General features: G+C 42.6%; 1 protein-coding gene across 4 annotated transcripts; it reads left to right on the top strand.

Annotated features, from left to right (window-relative positions):
• The first annotated feature begins 204 nt into the window (after positions 1-204).
• Positions 205-27,362, top strand: LOC117591562 (trafficking kinesin-binding protein milt). Of its 4 annotated transcripts, XM_034284870.1 has the most exons (6): positions 205-462; positions 7,316-7,648; positions 7,717-7,926; positions 23,365-23,643; positions 23,711-25,304; positions 25,384-27,362. In XM_034284870.1, exons 2-6 carry the CDS (start codon positions 7,471-7,473, stop codon positions 26,468-26,470), a joined length of 3,348 nt encoding a protein of 1,115 aa, XP_034140761.1. In that variant the 5' UTR covers positions 205-462; positions 7,316-7,470; the 3' UTR covers positions 26,471-27,362. The 4 variants fall into 4 exon arrangements, with proteins under 4 accessions (XP_034140761.1, XP_034140758.1, XP_034140762.1 ...); XM_034284867.1 differs by lacking the exons at positions 205-462; positions 7,316-7,648; positions 7,717-7,926 and adding an exon at positions 14,438-15,315; XM_034284871.1 differs by lacking the exons at positions 205-462; positions 7,316-7,648; positions 7,717-7,926 and adding an exon at positions 21,356-21,446.

Below are 27,362 nucleotides of genomic sequence, written 5' to 3'. Positions count from 1 at the left end.
AAAAATAGTCGATTATTAGGCCATCATACAATAAAATAAATAAATAATAAAAATGTACAAGAATTGTAGAACGCAAACAACTTTTAAATATAGGGGTGTAAGTGGGTTAAGTTCGATGTTTCCAAAGTATTTTTGCAGTCTATTTAAAAAATGATACGGTATATTACGATATATTTCTGAGTGTCGGTCTATCGATAAATCTGCGGATAACCACTGCTCGAGCAGCGAAATTAGTTAAATTAATTATTTTAATTCGTTGCTCCCCTACACGCACACAAACGCAACTTTTATATTCAATAGTTCAATTACTTGCTAACAATTTGCAACCATTGACGAGCGCGTATTGCCGAGCAAACTTAAAGAAAATTCCATGTGACGATTGAATTTATCGCTTGCGCGTGTGTGTGTAAGCAGCACGCTGATGAAAAAAATGGAAAACACAATCGCACAGCTACAACAAATGTAGGTATTAGAACTAGCAACAACAATGCCAAATCATAGTAAGGGCAAAATTGAAAATTCAATAATTCGATGGCCTAAGGTCTGGAGGTTAATATCGTTGTACGGAAAGGCTATTATGAATTTGTGCTGGAATGAAAACAAAGTGTAATGTAATGAAATGAAGACCGCAATGTTTTATAACGGGAGTTCAAAATCACAATACAGCTGCGCCCACGCAACTTAGTGTGTGTGATAATTTTACCTCCCACACGCAGCATCCCCACCCAAGCCCCGTCTAATAATGGCCCAGCTGATTCATTGGGGTTAAGCAATCGCCGTTGAAGGCATAGGAATACCCCTTAAAAATAAATCACATGAAAAACTGAAACGTCGTCTAATGACCCTGCCCCACTGGGCGGCAGATGAGCGTTGTCGCGGCTTATATAAGTGAACGGTAATAATGTCCAAGTGTGTGTGTGTACCACTGTGCCGTGTTTGTGTGTGCGTATTTTAAATCGTAAATCGTGAAAATAGCCCAAAACAAATTTGTGGGAAACGATCGCCATCCACACAACCAACGCAACTTTAAAAAATTTGTCGATCTTTTGGCAAGCATTTGAGGGTTGCCGTGGCTTCGAAATTAATTTTAGAGCATTATGCCATCCCATCCACTTCAGTTCCACTTTTTTATTCTTTGTGTTCTGGGCTGACAATTGCGCGCTTTACGCTTGGAAAAACGGAAAGAGAAATGATGCGTGAGTGTGTGTGTGTGTGACAGAGTGCGAGTATGTTTGACAAGTTGGTAGCAGCGTCATCGACATTTGCAGCCACTGCCAAACTATTACCGTTTAACGCCGCCGCCGGTTTTTCATTCACGAAACTCTTTTGTTGTTGCTATTTCTGACTATCCCCCCTTCCCCGTCAGTCTTTCCTTTTATGTAAATTTCTCTCAACATTTTCTATTTTCTTTTCTTGCGCCTTGTGTTACGCAATGCAGGCGGTGGACGTTCGACGAACTGCAGCGTAGCAAAAAGTTAAGAGACAATTGCTTGACTTCATAGCGTTATTGGAGTGCAGCGGACGGGGCTATTGGCACGTAGCCGTATCTTTTATTTTCAGTTCAGTCTTTTTTGGGGCATCTCTTTGGCGTTGGATTCTGTGTACTCAGTAAACATATGTCGTTTCTTTTGTGCTTTTGTATCAACCTCGAAACTCCAATATGACTTGCAGACTCCGTTTAGGCACTCGTTTGTGTTAATCAGGCACTCGGAAATCAGCTTGAGATGCTCTGCAGGCACCGTTTTATCAGAGTCAATATAATAATAAGATGGATAACGCTCATATATTAAATTGGCAGTCTGCAATTCGACGAGCGACGAAAAGCCAAAAAAACACTCCCTGTGACGGTCGCTCACATATGAGAGCGTAGAAATAGTAAAATAGAATGCGCTTGCATGTGTTAGTACGCACAAGCCAAGCAGACAATTTTCGAGACAAAAATATTTTCATAAAATATTTTCTTAAAATATTATTTTCCGATTGACTTGTCATTACGCACGCTGAATACCTTACTAACATTTACTCGCAGGTGAAGTCATGTATGAAATATTGTACGACTATTTACATACGTATGTTGTATACCGAATATATTCTGTAATACAAGTATAGTGTGGGGGCAAACGTCTTCCGAAAGTCTGAAGATCTGGAATACGTGTGCACACATACATTTGTCGAGAGCCTAGACCCATCATATTCTTATATTGTCTTTGTTTTAACCATACACATTGTGACCAGATGGGAGAACAAAGCCTAAAAGAAGGTTTTTATGATCGGATCGTATTAGACAAGTTAGAAGATAAATTGAAGAATGTAAAGTTTTACACAATGCACACAGATCTTTAAACATAAATGTGTGACCAGTTGGTCCATCTACTTGTCTGGACGTTGATATGCAATGACTGCACAATCAAGTCCTCCTCCCGCCCAACAAATCCTCCTCCCGCCCAACAAACCCTCCTCCCGCCCAACCGACCGAGGGGCGCTGCCTCATGACGCGCGGCGCGATTAACCGAACCGGTCGCGAGCATGCAGGAAAGATATATTTGAATTATAATCCGAGCATAAAACCCTAAAGGGTTCGTGCAAGGCATAATTCGATCTACACAGTGGAAGGAACAAAGGAATATAGTTTCTAGTGGGTGTAATGGGAATCGTAAAGTTTACGCGACTCAACAAATAAGGGCTGTCTACATCCCCCTTGATCAAGTTGTGCATAAAAATTACACCAAGAATTTTTCTACGACTAACTAAGGATGGAATGGACTTTAATGCAAATTTTATGACGCCCTTCCATTGAGTATTCCATCGAGTTATCTCATATTACATACACACACATGTGTACAAGTCCAAGTCCAAGTTAATTTTGAATGAGTGGGATACTTGGCGACTGCCAATTTAGTAGTTGAGTTGACAAAAATTTGGACGAAAATCCTTTGACGTTTCTCTAATATTTATAGTATTAACGAGAAGGGACGTGTGAGACGCTTCTTACGCGTCACAACTTTTATACCCGGCACTCAGGACTACATCTAGATGTAGAAGACATCGCCAGCCACTAGATATCGTTTACATTACAGAACACGTAGTAAAAGCCTACTAAATAAAATGAATCAAACAAATTGGATAAGTTAATATTTTCTAATTTATGAGATATTTAAAACAGCAATAAAATTGGTACATTCTGGGACCGATAGGTTTCACAGCAAATTTTTCGAAAGTGGCGCCATCTATGAAAATTTCTTGTACGCAACTTTGATGGTCCAATGGTCTGAACATTCTGTGCAATAATGACCGATAGGTTTCACAGCAGGGGGAGGGCAGAGGCAGGGGCCGAGTGAAGCAGAAGCAGAGTGTGAATGAGAGAATGTAAAAAGAGCAACAAAAGCTGCGGGACAGGGTGGGTTTAGCCACTGGAAATTAATTTCTCCATTGTGGCTATAATAATGATACGATCGGATCCCAATTTGGTGATCTGATAGATATGGCCCTTTCCTACGGAATGGTGTTCTCTTGTATCTTCAAAACTGTAGATTTGGGGGGTTTTCTCCCTTTTGCGGTGTCGGAAGGGGGCGTGGCTCATTTATGAAATACACTGGTTTCAGTGTGAGCATATAGCAGTCTGGATGCATTTGGTGGCTCTAGCTCTTAGTCTCTGAGAACTACCCTATATAAGCTGTGTGAGAGGGGGGGGGGGGGTTTAAAATCGGCAGAGGCAGAGGCCGAGTGAAGCAGAGTGCGAATGATCCAATCGGATCCCAATTTGGTGATCTGATAGATATGGCCATTCCCTACGGAATGGAGTTTGTAGTTTTCTTTCATCTTTAAAATTTTAGATTTGGGAGGTTTTCGCCCTTTTTCGGGGGCGAAAGGGGACGGGGTTCATTTTTTAAATACACTTGTAACAGTGTGAGCATACAGAAGTCTGGATGCAAAATTTGGTGGCTCTAGCTTTTATAGTCTCTGAGATCCAGGTGCTCAACAAGACGGACGGACAGACAGGCATGGCTCAATCGACTCGGCTATTGATGGTGATCAAGAATATATACACTTTATGGGGTCGGAAACGATTCCTTCTGTGTGTGACATACATTAACTTTGTGCACAAATACAATATACCCTATTTACTCTTCGAGTACCGGGTATAAAACAAATAGCTGCGGGAGGGGGGGTTGTTAAAAGTCGGCAGAGGCAGAGGGACGGCAGAGGCTGAGTGAAGCAGAGTGTGAATGAGAGAATGTGAAAAAAACAACAAAAGCTGCAGGACAGTGTGGGTTTAGCCACTGCTAATAAATTTCTTCTTTCTGGCAATAATAATGATCCCATCGGATCCCAATTTGGTGATCTGATAGATATGGCCATTCCCTACAGAATGGCGTTTTTAGTTTTCTTCTATCTTTAAAATTGTAGATTTGGGAGGTTTTCGCCCTTTTGCGGGGGCGGAATGGGGCGGGGCACATTTTTTAAATACACTTGTAACAGTGTGAGCATACAGAAGTCTGGATGCAAAATTTGGTGGCTCTAGCTTTTATAGTCTCTGAGATTCAGGTGCTCAACAAGACGGACGGACAGACGGACGGACAGACGGACAGACAGACAGGGCTCAATCGACTCGGCTATTGATGGTGATCAAGAATATATACACTTTATGGGGTCGGAAACGATTCCTTCTGTGTGTTACATACATTAACTTTGTGCACAAATACAATATACCCTATTTACTCTTCGAGTACCGGGTATAAAACAAATATAAGCTGCGTGAGGGGGGGGGGGGGTGGTTAAAAGTCGGCAGAGGCAGAGGGACGGCAGAGGCAGAGGCCGAGTGAAGCAGAGTGTGAATGAGAGAATGTGAAAAGAACAACAAAAGCTGCAGGACAGTGTGGGTTTAGCCACTGCTAATTAATTTCTTCTTTCTGGCTATAATAATGATCCAATCGGATCCCAATTTGGTGATCTGATAGATATGGCCATTCCCTACAGAATGGCGTTTTTAGTTTTCTTCTATCTTTAAAATTGTAGATTTGGGAGGTTTTCGCCCTTTTGCGGGGGCGGAATGGGGCGGGGCACATTTTTTAAATACACTTGTAACAGTGTGAGCATACAGAAGTCTGGATGCAAAATTTGGTGGCTCTAGCTTTTATAGTCTCTGAGATTCAGGTGCTCAACAAGACGGACGGACAGACAGACAGGGCTCAATCGACTCGGCTATTGATGGTGATCAAGAATATATACACTTTATGGGGTCGGAAACGATTCCTTCTGTGTGTTACATACATTAACTTTGTGCACAAATACAATATACCCTATTTACTCTTCGAGTACCGGGTATAAAACAAATATAAGCTGCGGGAGGGGGGGTTGTTAAAAGTCGGCAGAGGCAGAGGGACGGCAGAGGCTGAGTGAAGCAGAGTGTGAATGAGAGAATGTGAAAAAAACAACAAAAGCTGCAGGACAGTGTGGGTTTAGCCACTGCTAATAAATTTCTTCTTTCTGGCAATAATAATGATCCCATCGGATCCCAATTTGGTGATCTGATAGATATGGCCATTCCCTACGGAATGGCGTTTTTAGTGGTTTTATTTATCTTTAAAATTGTAGATTTGGGAGGTTTTCGCCTCTTTGCGGGGGCGGAAGGGGGCGGGGCACATTTTTTAAATACACTTGTAACAGTGTGAGCATACAGAAGTCTGGATGCAAAATTTGGTGGCTCTAGCTTTTATAGTCTCTGAGATCCAGGTGCTCAACAAGACGGACGGACAGACAGACATGGCTCAATCGACTCGGCTATTGATGGTGATCAAGAATATATACACTTTATGGGGTCGGAAACGATTCCTTCTGTGTGTGACATACATTAACTTTGTGCACAAATACAATATACCCTATTTACTCTTCGAGTACCGGGTATAAAACAAATATAAGCTGCGGGAGGGGGGGTTGTTAAAAGTCGGCAGAGGCAGAGGGACGGCAGAGGCTGAGTGAAGCAGAGTGTGAATGAGAGAATGTGAAAAAAACAACAAAAGCTGCAGGACAGTGTGGGTTTAGCCACTGCTAATAAATTTCTTCTTTCTGGCAATAATAATGATCCCATCGGATCCCAATTTGGTGATCTGATAGATATGGCAATTCCCTATAGAATGGCGTTTTTAGTTTTCTTTTATCTTTAAAATTGTAGATTTGGGAGGTTTTCGCCCTTTTGCGGGGGCGGAATGGGGCGGGGCACATTTTTTAAATACACTTGTAACAGTGTGAGCATACAGAAGTCTGGATGCAAAATTTGGTGGCTCTAGCTTTTATAGTCTCTGAGATTCAGGTGCTCAACAAGACGGACGGACAGACGGACGGACAGACGGACAGACAGACAGGGCTCAATCGACTCGGCTATTGATGGTGATCAAGAATATATACACTTTATGGGGTCGGAAACGATTCCTTCTGTGTGTTACATACATTAACTTTGTGCACAAATACAATATACCCTATTTACTCTTCGAGTACCGGGTATAAAACAAATATAAGCTGCGTGAGGGGGGGGGNGGGGGGGGGGGGGGGGGAGGGGGGGGGGGGGGGGGGGGGGGGGGGGGGGTGGTTTAAAGTCGGCAGAGGCAGAGGCCGAGTGAAGCAGAGTGTGAATGAGAGAATGTGAAAAGAACAACAAAAGCTGCAGGACAGTGTGGGTTTAGCCACTGCTAATTAATTTCTTCTTTCTGGCTATAATAATGATCCAATCGTATCCCAATTTGGTGATCTGATAGATATGGCCATTCCCTACGGAATGGCGTTTTTAGTGGTTTTATTTATCTTTAAAATTGTAGATTTGGGAGGTTTTCGCCTCTTTGCGGGGGCGGAAGGGGGCGGGGCACATTTTTTAAATACACTTGTAACAGTGTGAGCATACAGAAGTCTGGATGCAAAATTTGGTGGCTCTAGCTTTTATGGTCTCTGAGATCCAGGTGCTCAACAAGACGGACGGACAGACAGACATGGCTCTATCGACTCGGCTATTGATGCTGATCAAGAATATATATACTTTATGAGGTCGGAAACGCTTCCTTCTGTGCGTTACATACAACCGTTATTCGCACAAATACAATATACCCTATTTACTCTTTGAGTACCGGGTATAAAAATCATTCATTTATCAGCGAAAAGTTAAGCAATGCCCGCGGCATTCCTCCCTTCGCTCATTCGAAATGAAATAATGAAAGGCAGACAGCCAAAAGGGGGAATAAAAAAAGCGTCGCTTGGCAGCTGGCTTATTCGTTCCATGTGATTTCCAGACAATTAACACATTTCTCTCTCCCGTTTTTATTTTTAGTTGAGCGACTTACTAACTAGAAAGTAAAGCAGTTGGCCAAAGACGAGACCAGAAGCAGCCAGCAGCACACACGAGGACTACACAGACTCCAAAAGGCAGAAGACTCCCCAGGAATAAAACCCAAGGCCAACCAACTAGAGATAATTCAACATTTAATGCTATCTGTAACATTGGGGGCCAATGGCGGCCAAATGCCGCTCAGTCCCTCCGCCCAGGCGACGCTTTGCAAGCACCTGCCCAAGCTCCAGACGAAGCGTATTATGCAAATGGCGACGGCAGCAACAGCATCCATACCACAAAAACCACAGACCTGCGATGCCAGTTGTCTCACCGGTAGGAGGGTGTTAACCGACCAATTATCATAGCCATGCTAATCGCTTAATTGGTGTGTTCCCTTGCAGAGGTGTGCAGCAGTGAGAATCTGCCGGAGGTGGAGATTTTTTCATTGCTGGAGGAGCAGATACCCAAATACAAAGTTCGCAATGATTTCTTAACCAGTTTCTCGGGCTATGCGAATGAGGATTGGTTTGTGCCCGCCCCAGCACTGCCCATACCTGTCGAGGGTCTGGGTTTGACCAAGGAACAGACTAGAGAGTGCCTCAATTATTTTCGTGAGTGTTTTTGCATTAAACTAGTCCTTAAATATAAGTCAATTCCATTTAATTGGAGTAGTATCCAAAAGCAGTCCAAAAGTTTCCTAATGTCTTTTAGTTTTAACGGCCTTTGTATAATTGGGATCCGATTGGATCTTTATAGCCACAAAGAAGAAATTTATTTGCAGTGGCTAAACCCACCCCGTTCCGCTGCCTATATTTGTTTTTTGCACATTCTCTCTGCTTCGCGCAGACACGTCTCTGCCTCTGCCGCGTCTCTGCCCTGACTCTGCAGTGTGTGGCCCTAGGGGAGGGTGGCGAGCTAAAGGAGCGTGTTATAGATGTAGATGACAGATGAAGAAAAAATTTTAAATTTGACAAATAACCTCTAAGGTACTGAGTGCCGGGTATAAAAATTGAGACGCGTAAGAAGCGTCTCACACGTCCCTTCTTGTTTCTTTTCAAGTCGGTTTTGTAGTCTCGTGTGTGTCTCTCTATGTTTATTCACACAGTGGACGCTGAATATTCAAATGGAAAATATTTGCAAAGCCAAGTCAATTGCAATCTCCCGCATGGATCCATTTTGCATTCATTGTTTTATTAACCTTTGACTCAATATTCACACAAAGGTACCCAAAGCCAAACGGCTTCCTGAGAAGTGTAACCTTAGCGGAAAGCGGTTTTCAACTTTGGTCACACTCTGCAGCTATATTGTACTGTTTGCTATCAAACGTGTTTTTTCGATCTGATTATTAGGCTTTACATTAAGCTGCAGGAGACGATATTTTTGACGAGCTTGATAAGTTTTAAAAATCTGCAAATATCGCTTCACTACTCCAGCTTTGTATAGCTTCTAAAATTTTTGTTTGGCTATTTCTAGCGTATTTTAAAGCTTGCTTAGCTTTTTATGACCAGCGAGTTGGCAACACTGCTGGGCTCCCGCGCCATCTGGTAGCGCCACTCATCATAAAACGCAAAAATGAGTCGGAAAGCTTTCGAAAATATCATGTAAAGGTGTGGATTTTGCCTTACATTTCTGAATTTTCTATGCCTGTTTTACGTGTTGTCCACACCCACTTTTCATGCTCATCGATTCCCCAGCGCGGGGAAGCATAGTTTATAAAGCTTTGGTGGGCAAAAAAAGGTTGACTTTTTAAATTATAAACAATCTTATCAAAGAGAGCAATATGATTTTCCACGTTTCCCCATTTTCGTTTCGATCGTCGCCGGGAGGAATGTGCCGCGTGCATCTGTGTTAAATTTAAAAATTGTTAGTCAAAGCGAACGTTGACGAACGTTTTAAAATTGTGAATGTGTGCCATACATTGCATTAATAATTTATGAATACCAAGACAAGACACAAGTGCAAGTTGCGGATGCATAAACTGTGTGTTTTGTTGGCAGTGAAATTGTGCGAGCGCGCGTAAAATATTGGCCAAAAATATATTAGAGAAAAGAGGCCAAAGGCAAATGTTCATGATTTCAAATATTTCACGAAAAATTATGAATACACTTATGGCTAGATTATTCATACCGTATACATACACATATGTACATATTTGTGCCAAAAAGAAAATCGAATTTTTTCAAGTGGAAGATATTCGTGCCGTCATACAAATTGAAATTTATTTTTAGGGCAACTACAACTAAAACTTAAATATCTTCATGCGTGTGTTTTTTACTTATTTCTTTTATTTTATTTTCGTTGGTATTATGTAGAAGAAAATTGTTGCTGTTGTTAACATTTAAAAGGGGTTTAATGAATGGGTTTGTGGGTGCCAGCTGACTCTTACATATTTACATCGAGTTTGTGCAGTTGTGTGTTCGTTAAGTGTATGGCCATGGGCAGGGCTTGCCCCGTCTATCAGCTGAATTTGTTCTTGTGCTTGCTTATTATTGTGTGTGTGACGACGTCTTCTTTAATTTTTTCAATGCGCGCTGAGGCCGCTCTTTACATAATCCCTTTTCCGTAAGCAGCTCTGTTTCGTTTTTTGGCCTCTCCTCGTCTTGTCTGCTGCTGATAAGGAGCGCCATTCGTTTCGGTTCTCTACCCTCTCTAACGTAATTTCCTGTCTGCTCCCCACACCCAAACAGTTGTTTACTCATGTGTGTGTGCGAGTGTGTGTTTTTTGAGTTACTTTATTATCTACAGTTACACGAATGCCGCTAGTCCAGTTCTTTGAAATTGCTTTTCAGCCGGCTTCCAGAACTAGTTTGGTATGATTGATCACCATTATCATCCAGCGGCTCTTCCGCATCAATCAACGGTTTATTTGTCGTGCTGAAAAAAAACGTTGCGTTGCAACGTTGATTATACTCTCGCCATTTATGTTCCGCAGAAAATTAACCGTAAAAGTCACATACGCTGGGTGCTAGGTGTTTGCTCACGCGACAGTCATCAGAGGTCTTCTATTTGTTTTTTGCACATTCTCTCATTCACACTCTGCTTCTGCAGTGTGCGGCCTCTGCCTCTGCCGGGACTCTGCAGTGTGTGGCTCTAGGGGAAGGTGGCGAGCTAAAGGAGCGTGTTGTAGATTTAGATGACAGATGAAGAAAAAAATTTCAAATTTGACGAATAACCTCTAAGGTACAGATGTAGTACTGAGTGCCGCGTATACAAATTTCACTGCTAGAATTATTTTGGTGACCGTTTTGATTGTATTGTAAGATAACCTAATATTCTTTTTCTGCCAACCAAAGCACTCAAAATGAAGTTAGCTGACATTCCATCAAGTTGGTCTAATTTCAGTGAACAACTGTTAGATCGGGACCACTAATGCTAGCCGTAAATTGTATTTTTGTGTCTTTGTAAGCTATTGGGCACATTAAATGGCCACTGCCCAGGCAATAATCTCTCGTGCAATTTTATATTTTATTGGTGCTAGGTTTCTCCCAAAAATAAATGGCACAAATGTGTGTCAGGTACGTTTGTTAAACCCAAAAGCTGCTTATGACCAGCCATATACTTCTTGTGGCGAAAAACCCTATCGAAATGGACGCACAGACACATTTTTGTTAGATTTTTATACCCGGAACTCGAAAAGTATATTGTATTTGTGGGGAATAACGGATGTTTGTAACGCACAGAAGGAAACGTTTCAGACCCCATAAAGTGTATACATATATTCTTGATCAGCATCAATAGCCGAGTCGAATTGAGCCATGTCTGTCTGTCCGTCCTTATGAGCGCCTAGTACTCAGAGACCATAAGAGATAGAGCAACCAAGTTTTTCATCCCGACTTCTGTATGCTCACACTGTTACAAGGAACATATGTAGTATGGAGTACCGGGTATAAAAGTTACGAAGCGTAAGAAGCGCCTCACACGTCCCTTCTCGTTTTCATTGCTTTTGGGTTGACATTGCGCTATTTAGCAACACTTCACCTGCACCTGAAGGCGCATTGTGGGGAATAACGCTTGTATGTAACGCACAGAAGGAAGCGTTTCCGATATATATATTCTTGATCAGCATCAATAGCCGAGTCGATAGAGCCATGTCTGTCTGTCCGTCTGTCCGTCTGTCCGTCTTGTTTGTCGGCTAATTCTCAGAGACTATAAGAGCTAGAGCCACCAAACTTTGGATCCGGACTGCTGTATGCTCATACTGAAACCAGTGTATTCCACCCCCGCAAAAGAGCGAAAACCTCCCAAATCTACAAATAAAAGAAAACTAAAAACGACATTCCGTAGGAAATGGCCATATCTTTCAGATCACCGGATCCGATCGGATCATTATTATAGCCAGAATGAAGAAATTAATTTGCAGTGGCTAAACCCACCCTGTCCCGCAGCTCTTGTTGTTCTTTTCACATTCTCTCATTCACACTCTGCTTCTGCTTCACTCGGCCCCTGCCTTTGCCCTCTCTCTGCCCATGCCTCTACCGTCTTTTAACCCACCCCGTTCCGCAGCTTATATTTGTTTGTTTTTTTGTGTGCGGTTGCTGCCTCTGCCTCTGCCGCGAGTCTGCAGTATGTGTGTCTAGGGAAGGGCGGCGAGCATATTGGTGTGAGAAGTGTTGTAGATGTAGATGACAGATGAAGAAAAAATTTAAAATTTGACAAAACACCGCTGAGGTACAGATGCACTATTGTCCCAATGACCAGTTTCGGTGGCTGTTTACGCCAAATTAGCGCAAAGGGGGGCTTATGGACGGGAGCAATTAGTATTTTGTATAAGCAAAATGAATTCGTAGCATTAAGATATTGAATTGTTGCATTTACGACATACTCACAGAAGTTTGTTGCTATAGAATGTGAATACGATAGAGAAAGAGGAAGAACATGCATTTAATAGGTGAACATCGAAATTGAAAAGAAGAAGAGATTAAATTGATTTGAATTCCGACTCGGTCGAACCAGCAGCACTTGGCTTTTTATTTCGAGATTTTGATTCCGAACTGGTTGCGAGGAGTTGCGGAAACAGTGGCCAAAAGCTAAATTTTAAAAGTTAAAACCAAGACTCGGTTTTTAACGCTCTGTCTTAGAAAAAGAGTGACCATCAAAGTTGCGTATAAGAAATTTTCATAGATAGCGGTCATTATTGCACAGAATGTGCAGGGAAAAAGTACCAATTTTATTGCTGTTTTAAATATCTCATAAATTGGAAAATACGATTAACTGATCCAATTTTTTTGATGAATTTTATTTAGTTGGCTTTTTACTACGTGTTCTGTAATGTGAACGATATCTAGTGGTTGGCGATGTGTTCTACATCTAGATGTAGTCCTGAGTGCCGGGTATAAAAGTTGTGACGCGTAAGAAGCGTCTCACGCGTCCCTTCTCGTTGTATGTTATTTTCAGTTTTATTTAGCTTTTCCCTCTGCCGCCGTTTGCTCGTTCCTTGGTTAATTTTTTCAATTTCACTTCTTTGCTAATTCTGTTTTTTGTCCATCAACCAATCAATTTGTGTGGATTCTTGTCGTTGCTTATTTTGTCATATGCTTTATTATTTATCTATGCGATAAGGGATTTGTGCATACGTTTTTACAACCTGTGGTTCTGCCTTCAAGGTCTGTGACGCATCAAATGCATGCAAATGGAAGCTACTTACGCTCTGTGAATGTCGATAAACCGCTGTGATTAAGCTCTTTTTGTTGTTTTTCCATCTCAACTCTGAAGCAAATATGAAATAATTTTACTCGAATAAGTTAAATCATCTCCTTCTCTTAGGCTTTCTGAATAATTTTTTTTAAGTTTTTTTATGTTGGTCATCTTATGTTTGCCGTTCATTTGGCACAACCGTTAGTCTCTGTTTCTAGCGCAGATCTCAGCTGTGGTCTTCGAATGGGTTTTCAGAGCAGAGGGGCGAGTCATTTATGGATTAGGCAGCAGAGCATTGCCGCAGAGCTTCTTAAGATGCACTGTTTCCCCTTGTAGCAGGCAACAGCATTCTAAGGCCCAACCTACGACTCTTGGTAGAGGGATACTCTTTGGTTGATTTACGAAGACGTCATCCCGAAGACGTCGACCTACGTGATCTTGGTCATGCTGGAATGATGCCTCGCTTGGGGTACCTTCGCAATGCCTCTCATTCCAGCGGCTGGTATAACTAATTTATGGAAACGAGTGTCATGTCCCGTCTTTTCTTCTCTAGTGCTAGAAACTAAATTTCAACATAATATCCACAGTCTGTAGTCCACTCTTGTCGCTGTGAAATATTTGTGATTTTTTTAGGTCTCTCTCCCTATTGTACGTTAAATAATGAGTTATGTGCATAAACAAATTTGCAACTTGCCATTGTAGTTTTGAAGGAAACACAACTTTCGCTAGATTGTGGCAGCTGACGTTTGCCTAATAATACGAAATATAAGAGAGAAAAAAACGAGAAGGGACGTGTGTGATGCTTCTTACGCGTCACAACTTTTATACCCGGTACACAGTACTACACCTGTACCTAAGTGGTTTTTTTTTTCAAATTTTACATTTAACATTTTTTTACATCTGTCATCTACATCACTTCTCACGCCAATACGCTCTGTTAGTTCGTCGGGCAAAAAATAAAAAAAAGCTGTTGAAGGGGGAGGGCGTAGCCACTTCAAATTAATTTCTTCATTCTGGCTATAATAATGATCCAATCTGATCCCAATTCGGTGATCTGATAGATATGGTTCGTCCCTACGGAATGGCGTTTTTAGTTTTCTCGTATTTTTAAAATTGTGAATACCGCAGATTTTTCGCGATTTGCGGGGTGGGGCTTATTTTTTAAATACACTTGTAACAGTGTGAGCATACAGAAATCTGGATGCAAAATTGGGTGGCTCTACCTTTTATGATCTCTGAGATCCAGGCGCGCAACAAGACGGACGGACGGACGGACAGACATGGCTTAATCGATGCGGACTCGGTTCGGTTGTGGCAGCCAGATTAGAATTTAACGCTCAGCACCATGGCTTGTGCCCTTTCAAGTAACAAACTATTTCAACTCTCGAACAAGCTGTAATAATCACAATCTTCAATACTCAATACTCAAAAACAAACTTCTTCCTATTTACAAAACTGTTAAACGACACAAAATGTAAAAAAAATTTCAGTTAAACTTTAATTGTGTGTCAAAGTTCGTGTAAAAGTTAAGGTTCGCGTTTAAAAACAATGAAGGTTCACCAAAATGCCACTCCTCAACACTGTTTATCGAAGTAAAAGCAATCTACAAGAATCACCACAGCACCACCAGTTAAATGGAAGCCAAAGTCTGCTCAAGAGAGTCGATAATCTGCCCATCATTACAGAACTGGAAGCGGACGATTATAGCCAAAGTTTTGATAATGGAACACAATTGAATAGCACCTTGAGGACTGAAGATAATTTCATAGAGTCATCTCTGACCGCCAAGTCGAGCAGTTCCCTGGATCCCAACACATCCGAAGAGTCTGCCAATGGCACAATCACCCTGCAGCCCTCCAATGCCAGCAAACACTTTGAAAACACCTACAAACTGCTGGGCAAAAATCTGCAGACGAACTGCCAGCGTGCGGTGGACAAGCTACAGGAAATAAGTGGCAGCTCCGACTTTGAAAGCATTTCAAGCTTCTGCTCTTCCTTGTCGGCGATTGTCAACGGTCTTGAGCCGCCGCGCACGCGGCTTGAACTCGAATTGGAGGCAGTCGATCGCATGCGATGCATTGTGCAGCAAATGAAGTCTGCGCCAAAGACCACAGAGTCACCGATGTCCGTCTCTGCCGCGTTGCTGGCCCTGCTCCATGACTTTGCTTCGAAGGGGGAGCGAAAGAGCAGTGTTCCAGGGACACTTACCCAGAGTCCCATCTCTGGTGCCGTGGAGGCCCCTCTGTTTGAGCTGCCATTGGAGCTGCTGCAGGCGGCCAGCGCCTGGGAGCTCATGTACTATGCCTCCAAGAATGTCGATGGCAAAAACTGTCTCAAAGTTGTACGAAGTCTCTTGACAAATAAAGGTAAGATTAAATATGTATGAAATAGGAATAACCATTAATCATCCAATGATTCTTCATTGCTGTGCATATGGTAAATTGGCAACAAAAAATGCAACAAATGGGACTTTTTCGATTTTAGAATACCCATTTTAGAAATTTAGGTCTATTGATAATTTATATTGTAAGACCCACTTATTTTGGTATTATGGTCTCACTTTTCACGAAGTTCAGGGCCACATATTTACGAAAACAATTAAAACTTATCTGGGAAGTGCGTCTGAATTGTGATATAAACTGTATATTCCCTGTAATCTGGATGTCTTAACTTATCGCTGGAGTGCAGCATGTACCAGGCCTGCATATCCCTCGCCTTTTAGCTATGTATTTTGTTAGCATGAAGCGTATCTTATCAAATGCTTATTGTATTCTTAATTAATGGACTTTGTGGTTTTAATGTTTCTATTTGTTTGACTAGTTGCTGTTGTGGTCGACGTGTGAACAAACACGTCAACCAGTTTTTGCACCATAGGCCTATCTCGTTGTATTTTCTGCTTCTGAATTACACGACTCGACAATATCGAATTTTTTTTCCTCATTACACTACACGAAACTGCCGCTTCGATCCAGGCCAAATTTTTATGAAAGATATGGGGCTTAGAAATGGTTTAAAATCAATTTTTATTTCTATGGCACAACTTTTTTTAAAATAAATTTTCAAATCTGGTATTATTTTTGTAACGGTTTGTTTTTAGAGGTAGTGCTTCTTTTTTCACACAACTCAAGTATATGAAGTCTGGTTTTAATGTCATTAGTCATTCTTTAAAGCTAATGAATGCATCCATAAAGTGTACCCAAACACTTTGTGGTTTTAGCTTACCGTTTGAAAAATAGTAAACTTTGAAATGCAAAAATTCGGATTTTTGTAAGGTATTTTTCTGAAATTTTGATTTCAAAATCTCTGAAAAAGTCGAAAAAAATTAAATCATGTGTCCAGCTAAAAGAAAAATAAATATTCGCAAAAGCAACGGAACTTGGCGTAGGTCTAATAATGAACAAGCGGAAGCAATTCCACAACATCTGCACTCTGTGTTTCAGCCAAACGATATAAATAACTATATAACAGAGACTGAAGTAGAAAAATTCTTTGAGTCACCCTGCCAAATGAGCTTGCCTATTAAAAGCGTCAAATATGAAGACGTTGTGACAGAAATCAAATGCTTGAACAACAGAAAAGCACCAGGCCCTGATAAAATAGACGGTATCACCCTAAAAAGTTTACCACCAAAATGCATTGGGTTTCTCACTCTTATATTTAACGCGATTCTCAGACTATACCACTTTCCAAGTCAATGGAAATGTGCAGAGATAGTTATGATCCTAAAGCCAAACAAAATAGAAACGGAATTGACATCATACCGTCCCATTAGTCAGTTGACAATATTCTCGAAAGTGTTTGAAAAAATCCTATTGAAGAGAATGTTGCCAATTTTGGACGAACTTTCCATCATTCCTGAATACCAATTCGGATTCAGGAGGGGTCACGAGACCCCTGAGCAATGTCACAGGGTTATTAATGATATAATTTCGGCATTTGAAAACAAAAAATACTGTAATGCACATTTATTGATGTTCAACAAGCGTTCGATCGAGACTGGCACAAAGGTTTGTTGTACAAGATAAAGAAATGGCTACCTGCTCCGTACTATTTATTAATCAAATCACATCTAGCTAAAATATGCTTTTACGTGCAGCAGAAAACCGATAATTCATCACTACTTCTCATCAACGCAGGCGTCCCACAAGGAAGCGTATTGGGACCAATTCTCTACACCCTATATACGGCCGACATGCCAGTTACAAACAACTGCACTGTTGCAACATATGCTGATGATACAGCCGTTTTAGCCACAAGCACATCTATAAATGAAGCTTCTGAACTCCTGCAGAGTGAGCTAAGCCTAATTGAAGACTGGTTCCTTCGATGGAAAATTAGAATAAACTCCCTGAAATCCGTCCAAATAACGTTTTCATTAAGACCAGGTAACTGCCCAAATGTTACACTTNCTAAAGCCAAACAAAATAGAAACGGAATTGACATCATACCGTCCCATTAGTCAGTTGACAATATTCTCGAAAGTGTTTGAAAAAATCCTATTAAAGAGAATGTTGCCAATTTTGGACGAACTTTCCATCATTCCTGAATACCAATTCGGATTCAGGAGGGGTCACGGGACCCCTGAGCAATGTCACAGGGTTATTAATGATATAATTTCGGCATTTGAAAACAAAAAATACTGTAATGCACATTTATTGATGTTCAACAAGCGTTCGATCGAGACTGGCACAAAGGTTTGTTGTACAAGATAAAGAAATGGCTACCTGCTCCGTACTATTTATTAATCAAATCACATCTAGCTAAAATATGCTTTTACGTGCAGCAGAAAACCGATAATTCATCACTACTTCTCATCAACGCAGGCGTCCCACAAGGAAGCGTATTGGGACCAATTCTCTACACCCTATATACGGCCGACAAACAGTTACAGTTACAAACAACTGCACTGTTGCAACATATGCTGATGATACAGCCGTTTTAGCCACAAGCACATCTATAGAGTGAGCTAAGCCTAATTGAAAACTGGTTCCTTCGATGGAACATTAGAATCAACTCCCTGAAATCCGTCCAAATAACGTTTTCATTAACACCAGGTAACTGCCCAAATGTTACACTTAACGGCTCACCAATTCCACAAAGTACCTATGTGAAGTATCTCGGCTTGCATCTCGACCGCAGATTAACATGGAAAAACCACATTAAAGCAAAATGTCAACAACTTAGACTTAAAACACTAAAAATGTCCTGGTTGATAAGTCGAAAATCAGAAACCACTTTGGAAAACAAAATTCGCCTCTACAAATCCATACTGAAGCCTGTTTGGAACTACGCTATACAGCTTTGGGGAACTGCTAGCAACTCAAATATTGAGATACTTCAGCGTTACCAATCAAAAACTTTGCGACACATTGTCAATGCTCCGTTTTACGTATCTAATTCAAACATCCACAAAGATCTTAATATTCCAACAATTAAAGAAGAAATAAAGAAAACTAGTACGAAATACATCGACAGACTCCACAACCACGAAAATAATTTAGCCTTAAGTCTATTAGACAATAGCCTAACAGTAAGAAGACTGAAAAGATACCACATTCTCGATATCCCTGATAGATAAATCCAACAAACTGAAAAGATGTTATATATAATAGCAGGGCTCATTGGAAAACTGCTATTTCTGTTAATTGAATAATAATTATACAATTTACTTGTTTCAACAGATTGTAAATATAAAGAGAGAGAGAAAAAAACAAAACAAAATGTCCACTATTTTTATACCCGGTACTCGGAAGGGTGAAAAGGTTATATTGTATTTTTGCGAATAACGGCTGTATGTAACTCACAAACGGAAACGTTTCCGACGCCATAAAGTATATATATTATTGATCAGCATCAATAGCCGAGTCGAGCCCACTCTGTCCAGCTTCGTGTAGCAAGCGGCCTCTGCCTCTGCCGCGAGTATGCAGTGTGTGGGTCTGCGGAAGGGGGGCGAGCTAAAGGAGCGTGTTGGTGTGAGAAGTGTTGTAGATGTAGATGACAGATGAAGAAAAAATGTCAATTTGACAAAACACCGCTAAGGTGCAGATGTAGTACTGAATGCCGGGTATAAAAGTTGTGACTCGTAAGAAGCGTCTCACACGTCCCTTCTCGTTTAGTTTTTGTAGGGCTGTCCAAAAATTATACTATAGTACTCATAGATAACACTCGAGATTAGACCGATGGTATATTCAATACATAATTAGGTCATCAGGTCAAAATATTGGAGGATCACTAAAAAAGAAGTAGACAGATATTAAAAGTCTTAGTTTCTAAAGTGCTTGAGATCCATAAAACGAAAATGTTTATATCCCAAGCCATTTGGAATAAGATTCTTACGGTTATAAATTACTTAACGTACACGATGTTGCTACATTGAGAGTTAACTGTTTTCTACTTTCGTCAATGGTTCTTCAAGATCCATTGGTGGTCTCAAAAAAGAACATTCGTCCATCATAATAAACATTTTATTTGGGTCTCAATAGAAGAGGAAGCAATAATCATCATCATCAGGTCCACAGAGGTATACAGGGTATATACAAAAAGTGCATGTTAACCGATCATCGGCAACACGTTCTGTGGGGTACACTTTGCGTTCCATAAAATCTCTCGTACCTATAGCTTTTATAATTTTTGAATGCAGTCCGACAGAACTTTAATTCGGGTATTGAATCCCCACTAATCCATCAACCATCTACCCCACGCTAACCTCGCGAGATCTTACCTGAGATTCAACTTGGTCCAACTTTCGTGGAAATTTGTCTCGGTTTTGTACGCAGAAAATGTCCCACGTTGTTTTTCGCGACCTATTCATGAATGGGATCAGGTTTATGTGGAAAATGGTTCAGGGTTTCAGTTGAAGTTTTACGATTATGCTTGTCGATCGTGAATCTGTACCTGACGAACGTGAATTATGATATATGGCTAAGGTAAACAAACATTCGGAGACGGTTTGCCTAGTTTACTCTCTGCATTTTCACTGAAAGCTTATTTTTTTTTTTTATGTTTTATGTTACCGCTCTAGCCTTGGGTAGAGGGGGATTATTTGGCCGCCCGCCTTTACAAGGTGGAAATCGCCACGTCGAGATATGTAACTTGTTACAGTTTTACTCCAATACTTACCTGGCGTAGAGGTTATCTTTTCCGCGTTATAAACACTTTGCCTGCGCGTGTTTATAAATTTTAGCCTATTTTTTTACTATTTACTGAAAGCTTAGTTTTTTTTGGAAACAATACAACAATAGAAAATCATAAAAACTACAAAAACTTTTAGAGAATTTATCGACGAAGCTAGTATAGTAGACTCTCAACTTCCTATAAGCGAAACGTCACCGCTCAATGTGCGTCTCGTAGTCCCAGTCCTCTGCCAAAGTCCCAGCTACAAGTATTAGTGCGTGTAGAACACGCAGCTAATGATTTTTAAGCGCTCCAAACCGGTTTTGTCTTGATTCACAAGGACACTGCAAATAATATATGTGTTGGTGTGCTCACTTTCTGAACTGCGATGGAACGAAAATTCGTTTCGATTTTTTTATTTTGATTTCGTGGCTTGGCGTATGAACCTGACCTGCCTCAACATGTGCAAAATGAGGGGTGGGGGTTGGTGGCCGGACCCTTGGGGGTTGTAAAAAATAAATATACCAATAAAAGCTGTTAACGAAAACTTATTATATGATTAATATAGTTTATTAATCTTATACTTGGTACTCATTTTATTAATTTATAAGGAGATTAAACACATGTTTATTGCATATCTGTCCCGCAGAACGGACTTATCCAATAATGCGGTGCTTTCCCCAGCATTGTTTTGTTCGAAGCTCCATTTCAAAACTAAAATAACAAACTCGTCCTGCTTTCATATAAAATTTAAATTTTTAGTGGATTTCATTTTGTAAACAAACACAAAACAGTGTACTCAGTGAGCTAGCCCTCTTGTGCTTGTTTCCTTCCGTGCTTCTGGATTTTGTCGATAAAAGGCAGATTAGTTGTATCCTTCGCTGCGGTATTTCTAGTATTTCATCGGCTGATTTTCTGGTATATTTTCTGCTGATCTGATCTCAACTGCAAAACTCTGGCGGCAAGATATTCTGTCGAACAAAAAACAGAGATGATTACTTATGGATATATAATCCCTGATTCTGTCGCAAGAACATTTTTCGCATCTGAGTACCGGGCTTAACCTTAATTTGCCATCATTCCAATAAAGATAAGTCATGAAAATCAGCCAATCTTGTGGGGGATTGAATTATGATTCCAAGTCCTAGCCAGCTGGTAATATTAAACAGAAGATCAAAGCCGCGGAAAATGATTTAAAGATCTACGGACTTACAGCATATTTTTAAAATGAAAAGGTATACCGGTATATTTCCGAGGGTCTGTCGGTATATTTTATCGATAATTCCGCGGTCACACTGCGTGTATCTGTAAATTACACAATTGCGAATTTGCAAATAAATTTGTGGAATATTGTCAATGTCATAGCCATAGGAAACTCCATTGTGTGGGTGAATGTGTGATTAAAGATGATTTGAGCAATAACCAAGTTGATCAATTTCAAGCAAAGACAGCAACGCGCAAAGTAATCTAAAAAAAAACCCCCAATCGTGACCCCTTGGGACTGTATCTATCTGTGTTTTGTGACTCTGGTGTATAGGTGTGTGCTTCGTCACGAGTTTTGAGCTCAGGTTTTTGTTGTTGCCTCTTTCTGTCTTTTTCTTGTTGCCTAGATTCGAAGTTATTTGCGTGTTTGGGTAATGTCTCTCACCTTTGGACCTGGAAAGGCCGCGGCCAGCCTTGTGGCGGATATTATATTTTGTAGTGTAGTGAAGTGAAACGGGTACAGGTAGAGAAAGAGTGTGAGGGAGAAGCAGTGATAATTTTTGTGGCACATGTTTGGTCAAAAATGTTTCCCATTGCCATTTCCCTTTCACTCTGGAAAAACGCCTTTTACCGCAAATGCTGCGCTGCTGCAGCGACTGCCTCTCCTGCCATGCGTTGTTTTGTCCAGCTGCCTTGGCTTGTCTGCTCTGCCGGGTTCTCCTCAGTCGCGGCTGGCGTCGCATCTGTCATTTTGTGTGTGTGCGCTGCCCAAGCAAGAAGTCCCTCTCCGTGCGAAGAGAACGGAGGTTCAAGCTGCTCTCATGGCTAAAAATACAAGCAACAAAAGATAACATTGACCAGTCAAGCGAGGTTTCTGTGGGAATCCTTAAATACTAAATTAAGCTGAAAGCGTTAGTGCGCACACTCCTAAAAATGAAAAGAGTGGGTTGCTCACGCAAAGAGAGTAACAGCAAATGAGCGTAACAGCAGCGCGCCGCCATCGACATAACACTTATTCAGTTTCTCCTGTGACTCTCCGCAACTCGCATTAACTTAGCAATTCATTTAAATGTTTTACATTTCTGAGCATCGTTGTAAATAAAAAGCGAACAAATAATGAAAATCATGTGACTGACAAGGAGAGAAAAACACTATTACTGGAAAAATATAGCGACGACGACCAAGAAAAAAATCAACCCCAGCAACACCACTAAACAAACGACAAAAGTGCCTTGGAAGAATTTCTAAAAATGCTTTAAAATTACATAATACATAGCTTGAAAGGGAATGAAGACGAAAACCGATCCATCCCAATCTTAAATTAAGCAAAGAATTCACAAATTTGTCTGTGACTAAGAAAATAACAATCGCAATAGAAAAAAATAAAACCAAATAACATGACGCACGTAAACAATGCAGAAGGAAGCGCTGAAAGGGAGATAGTGGTGGAGATGGCAGATGAGCAAGGGAGAAACAGGGCGCCCTCTGCTGCCGGCAGCATCAGTGTTAATGAGCAGCATCGATTTTTAGCCAGGAGCAGTAAGACCAGACAAGATGGAGTGAGAGATGACGGGTGCTGTGACGGCGCCAGTTCTGCTGCAGATGCTTCAACAGCAATAACCTGCTTGGAAGACTTTTCCTTTAAGGCATGCCAAGATGAGGCAACCACAAACGACTGGTCGCAATTACACGATAACTTTTGCATCATGGACGATGAACTTGAGTACGAGGATGAACTGGAGCTCTCTGTGGGGAGTGGCAGTGCACCAGCCGCTGGAGGAGGGGACACATTCGAGCAGGAAAACGAGCAGTTACTAATGGAAGGTGGTTAAAGAGTTATTCTTGAGAAAAATAGCAGAGCGCTCTTAGGGGACACGGCAACCACAGTTACGCGCTTGTGTGTGTGAATCCTGGATTGATTGAGAGAGAGAGAGAGATCATAGCATCACTATCTAACACTGTAAAAACGACAAAACAGGCACTTATTAACACACAACAGATTCATTTTGAATTTTACTTTAGCTTTATACCCAATTTCCGAATGTTTATTATTGGCATTCAAGGAACTTAAAGATCTTTATATACTTTCGATATTCCAGTTCTATGCGGCAACCGTGTTAGCCAGATGACTCGGGCATACGATGATATTGAAGCCGTGACGCGTCTGCTGGAAGAGAAGGAGAAGGATCTCGAGCTGACGGTGCAGATTGGTAAGGAGCTGCTCACACAGAATAATGCGCTGGAAGGGCGGGTCACCGATCTGGAATCCGATCTCAAGTCATCCAACGATGATCGGGCCCAACTGCTGCACGAGCTGCACAAGAAAAACGAACTGATTTCGGTGCTGACAAACGATGCGGATGATGGCACTGATATGGGTAGGCACATTCCCCCAGACAATGTCTTGGAAATAGTATACTAATAGAATGTTTGCATATCTCATAGAAACCCCCACTTTTTCCAAGTCCATCACGCTGGATCTCCTACAGCGAAAGGTAAAAACTCTGCTCGATGAAAACAAATCACTCAAGTGCGAAGCCACACAGTTGGCTCACAAAACCGACGAAGTGGAGGAACACGAGCGCCAATTGATGGCCGACATCGGGGCGCAGCTGAACGACGCCAATTCGCAGTACGACAACATCAGTCTCGAGTGCGAGAGGCAGCGCGAAGAGAATCGTCTGCAACATGAACAAATTGTGAGTCTGACAGCCCGTCTGGCCGAGGCCGAGATGCGGCTGCATCAGCTGACACAGGACAACGATGAGCATCTGTCGCTGCTGCACGTGACGAAGGAGAACCAGAATGCGCTCGCCCTGGAGCTGGTGGAGTTCAAGCAGCGCTACGAAGAGGTACTGGCCCTGCTGCACTCGGCCCAGGATCAGCTAAAGCAGCAGCGCAAGCGATCACAGCCTCAGGCGAGGAGCTCGTTCCTGGGTGGAATGGGAACGAGCGGAGCGGGCGGCGGGATGCTGCAGCCGGACTCACTTCACTGCGAACTGATGGAATCGTCACTGTACTCGGAGAACAGTCTGGACTCGGGCATCTCCGCGGACAGCCAGCGGGCGGCGGATCGCATAAACCGCATGATGCAGATGCCTGGCGGCATGGGCTCGTCCGGTGTCGGTGGCAGTATTTATGCCGGTGCGGGCCTCGTGCCGCCCTACAAGCGGGTTTTCGAGACGGTCCGGTGTGCCGGCAAGAGCGGCCACTACATGGACAGCGGCAATGTGTCGATGACCACCCTGGGCGTCATGTCCATGAGCAGCTCCTCCGGTCCGCGCATGGCCTCCATGGCTTATCCAGCGGGCTCGTATTATCGCGGCGGTAGCAATCAGTCGTTGGGCGTTAAAACTCTTTCCAACGAGAGTCTTAACTCCCAGTCCGACGACGGCTATCCAGTCCAGCCCTCTGGTGTTCCAGGAGCCCCCGGCGCTAGAGAACTGGAGGCGGCCCTCAAGCGTCTGACGCCCGGTGAGGTTCTGGCTCGCCGCGCAATGCTCTCCTACGCCCCAGCAGGCACCTACAACTATGATGAGCCCCCGACGCATGGGGGGGCTGGTGCCTTGAATTCGAACTTACCGCTGGGCGTACGCACTCCCGATAGCATAATGTCGACGGGATCATCGGGCATGAGTGCCTCTTCTAATCACATGTCCGCCTCGATGACCCATCAGTGGCGTCTTCCAGAGAAGCTGCAGATCATCAAGCCGATGGAGGGCTCCCAAACGCTTCATCATTGGTCGCGCCTGGCTACGCCAACGCTCAGTGGACTGCTGGACGAGCGTCCTGGTGTGACCATTCGAGGAGGACGAGGTTTGGACGATCTGGGCATGCAGATCTACACGCTGTCCGATGTCGAGGAGGATGTGAGCGAGGATCTGCCGGGCAAGCAGTTTGAAGCGTCCGGCTCCACGTTCACGTACACAACGAGCGTGGTTATGCATCCGGATGATGGTTTCGTCAATGATCAGTCGTTCTTGTCGCAATCGCAGATGTCCTCGCGCATGGCCTCCACATCGACATCAAGACAGCCAAGGTAAGCGGATTTCCTGTCTCTGCGGATGTCTGGTTTCACTAGAGATTCCCCTTCTGATGCTTTTGTTTGTTTTCATTAGTTGTCCCGTCACACCACGTACTGGACTCTCGCGCAAGAATTCCTGCTCCACATTCTCGGTGAACCTCGGTCTGGCCGGAATGCTCAACGAGCGGGGCATTAAGGCAGTGACACCCAGCGCTTTGAATACTCCCGCGGGTCCAAACTTCTCGCCCACAGTGACGCCCTGCAATAGTCCTGTGGGTTCGCCACCACGATGCCAGTCGCCCGAGCCACTCTTCGGCCTGCTCTCGTCGGGGGCGGATCTGATACGCCGCAGGATTGTGGGGGATCAGCAGCAGCAGCGGAGGAGCAGTCTCAGCAAGCAGCAGCACCAGAAGATCATGCTGTCGCATCTGGAGAGGCGCGCTCTTAGATCTCTGAATCTGATCGAGAAAGTGGAGAGCATTGGACTGGAGAACATAATCAGCGCACAGCGTGGCCTCGGAGCGGGCATTGCGAATCGCAGTAGCTCGTCGATGAGCAGTGGATGTCTCCAGACACTACACACCAGCAGCAATAGCATCGTGGACGATATACACTTTGATCGCGCCCAGATTAAGGGTGTCCTCCATCGTGGACTAAAGTCACCCACTCCTTCATCATCATCCGCAGCGGCGGTGGCTGCGACGACGGCCAGCAGCAGTACCAGCGCCTACAACAGCGATGACAGTGATGATCAGGGGCTTATGATGAAGATTAGGCCCAAGAACACATCGTCAACAACGAAGACGGCTGCGGTTGCTCAACTGACGGACGGAGCGAGTTCCTCGACAGGAGCACCTTCCACCTCCGCAGCCAGCGAGACACGACTGAAGCAAATGCAGCGTCAGAAGTCGCGTAGGCAGCTTAAGAACGGCATGGCCAACCAGAGGCCCGATCTGGGTACTATTGGTGGCGGCGGAGGAGGCAGAGTGCGTCCCGATTTGGGCAGAGTAGCAGATAGCGGCAGCGGCAGCAAGGCGACCACCCCAAGGTCGGCGGCGTCCAGAAGGGAAGTGGCGGCGGCTAGGGCAGAAGCGGAGGAGACAGCACCTCAAACCATCACACAGGCGTTTGTCGGCTCAGTTAGTTCCTTGCTGTTTGGCCGCAAGGGGGGGTGGCTGTAGAAGGAATCCGATTATCATCCGATGATCATCCACTCCTTTAAGTGTAAGCTTGCTCTGGACTGTAGTGTTTACTTTTAAGAAATGAAAGCCAAGCCTTACGATCGAGTTTAACATTAGTGTTTTTTTTTTTGTATAAGCACAACTGGGAAACGATTTTTTTTTGGAGAACAAAATATATATTTTTTCATTTGCCGCCAAGCACCAGCAGAAGCAACTCCTCCCCCAATGCCTGTTATCGCCACCTAATGAAACACTCGAAAGAGAAGATTGAGAAATAAGTGTTTGTAGCTGTGATTTGTACATACATATAGAAAAAGAAATGTTTAAATTTAGTAGTTATTAATCAAGTACTTCGCTTATTATTACGATTATGTTCGTTTTAATTTATAAACATACCAAACGATGGCCAGTTTTTGTTTGTCTAAAACAACAGAGTTCCGAAGCAGCTACATATGTATATACTTTTATGTTTACTAAAACTTTTGCCAATTTTGTATTTATTTACCCATGTGTTTACCACTTTACCGGAACGAAAGAAATATTATTATTCTACGTTTAGTTTTATTACTCGATTCGGACAAAGACGAAACATTGATTTCGTGTATAGAGTGAAAGCTGCTGCAAAACTTGTATATAAGAAAAAAAGAAGAAAAAGAGAGAATGACATTAAATCAATCTGTAACCTGGAAATGTGGTGTCAAGCAAAAAGAGGTACCATATATTTTTGTTCACGCATATGTAGTTTACGTGTTTACTTCCCCGCCACACAAGATAGAGAAGGAGAGCCCTAAGAACTTTGTATGCATAAATATATCATAAAACTATCGCTTTGAAGCGTATACTCTATATATTTTCGGTGCTTTTCGCACTGCCATACGCAAGCATAAAACAA

This window comes from Drosophila guanche, unplaced genomic scaffold, assembly GCF_900245975.1.
Source record: "Drosophila guanche unplaced genomic scaffold, DGUA_6, whole genome shotgun sequence".
NCBI lineage: Eukaryota > Metazoa > Arthropoda > Insecta > Diptera > Drosophilidae > Drosophila > Drosophila guanche.
Note: the sequence above shows the minus strand (reverse complement) of the source record. Positions and strands in the feature narration are given on the sequence as shown.

Bases quoted from the DNA above. Each gene is read 5' to 3' on its own strand.
- LOC117591562 (XM_034284867.1), top strand. From the start codon at position 14,514: ATGCCACTCCTCAACACTGTTTATCGAAGTAAAAGCAATCTACAAGAA. The intron at 23,644-23,710 runs GTAGGCACATTC...CATATCTCATAG, and splicing joins GGATGATGGCACTGATATGG to AAACCCCCACTTTTTCCAAG. The intron at 25,305-25,383 runs GTAAGCGGATTT...TGTTTTCATTAG, and splicing joins TCGACATCAAGACAGCCAAG to TTGTCCCGTCACACCACGTA.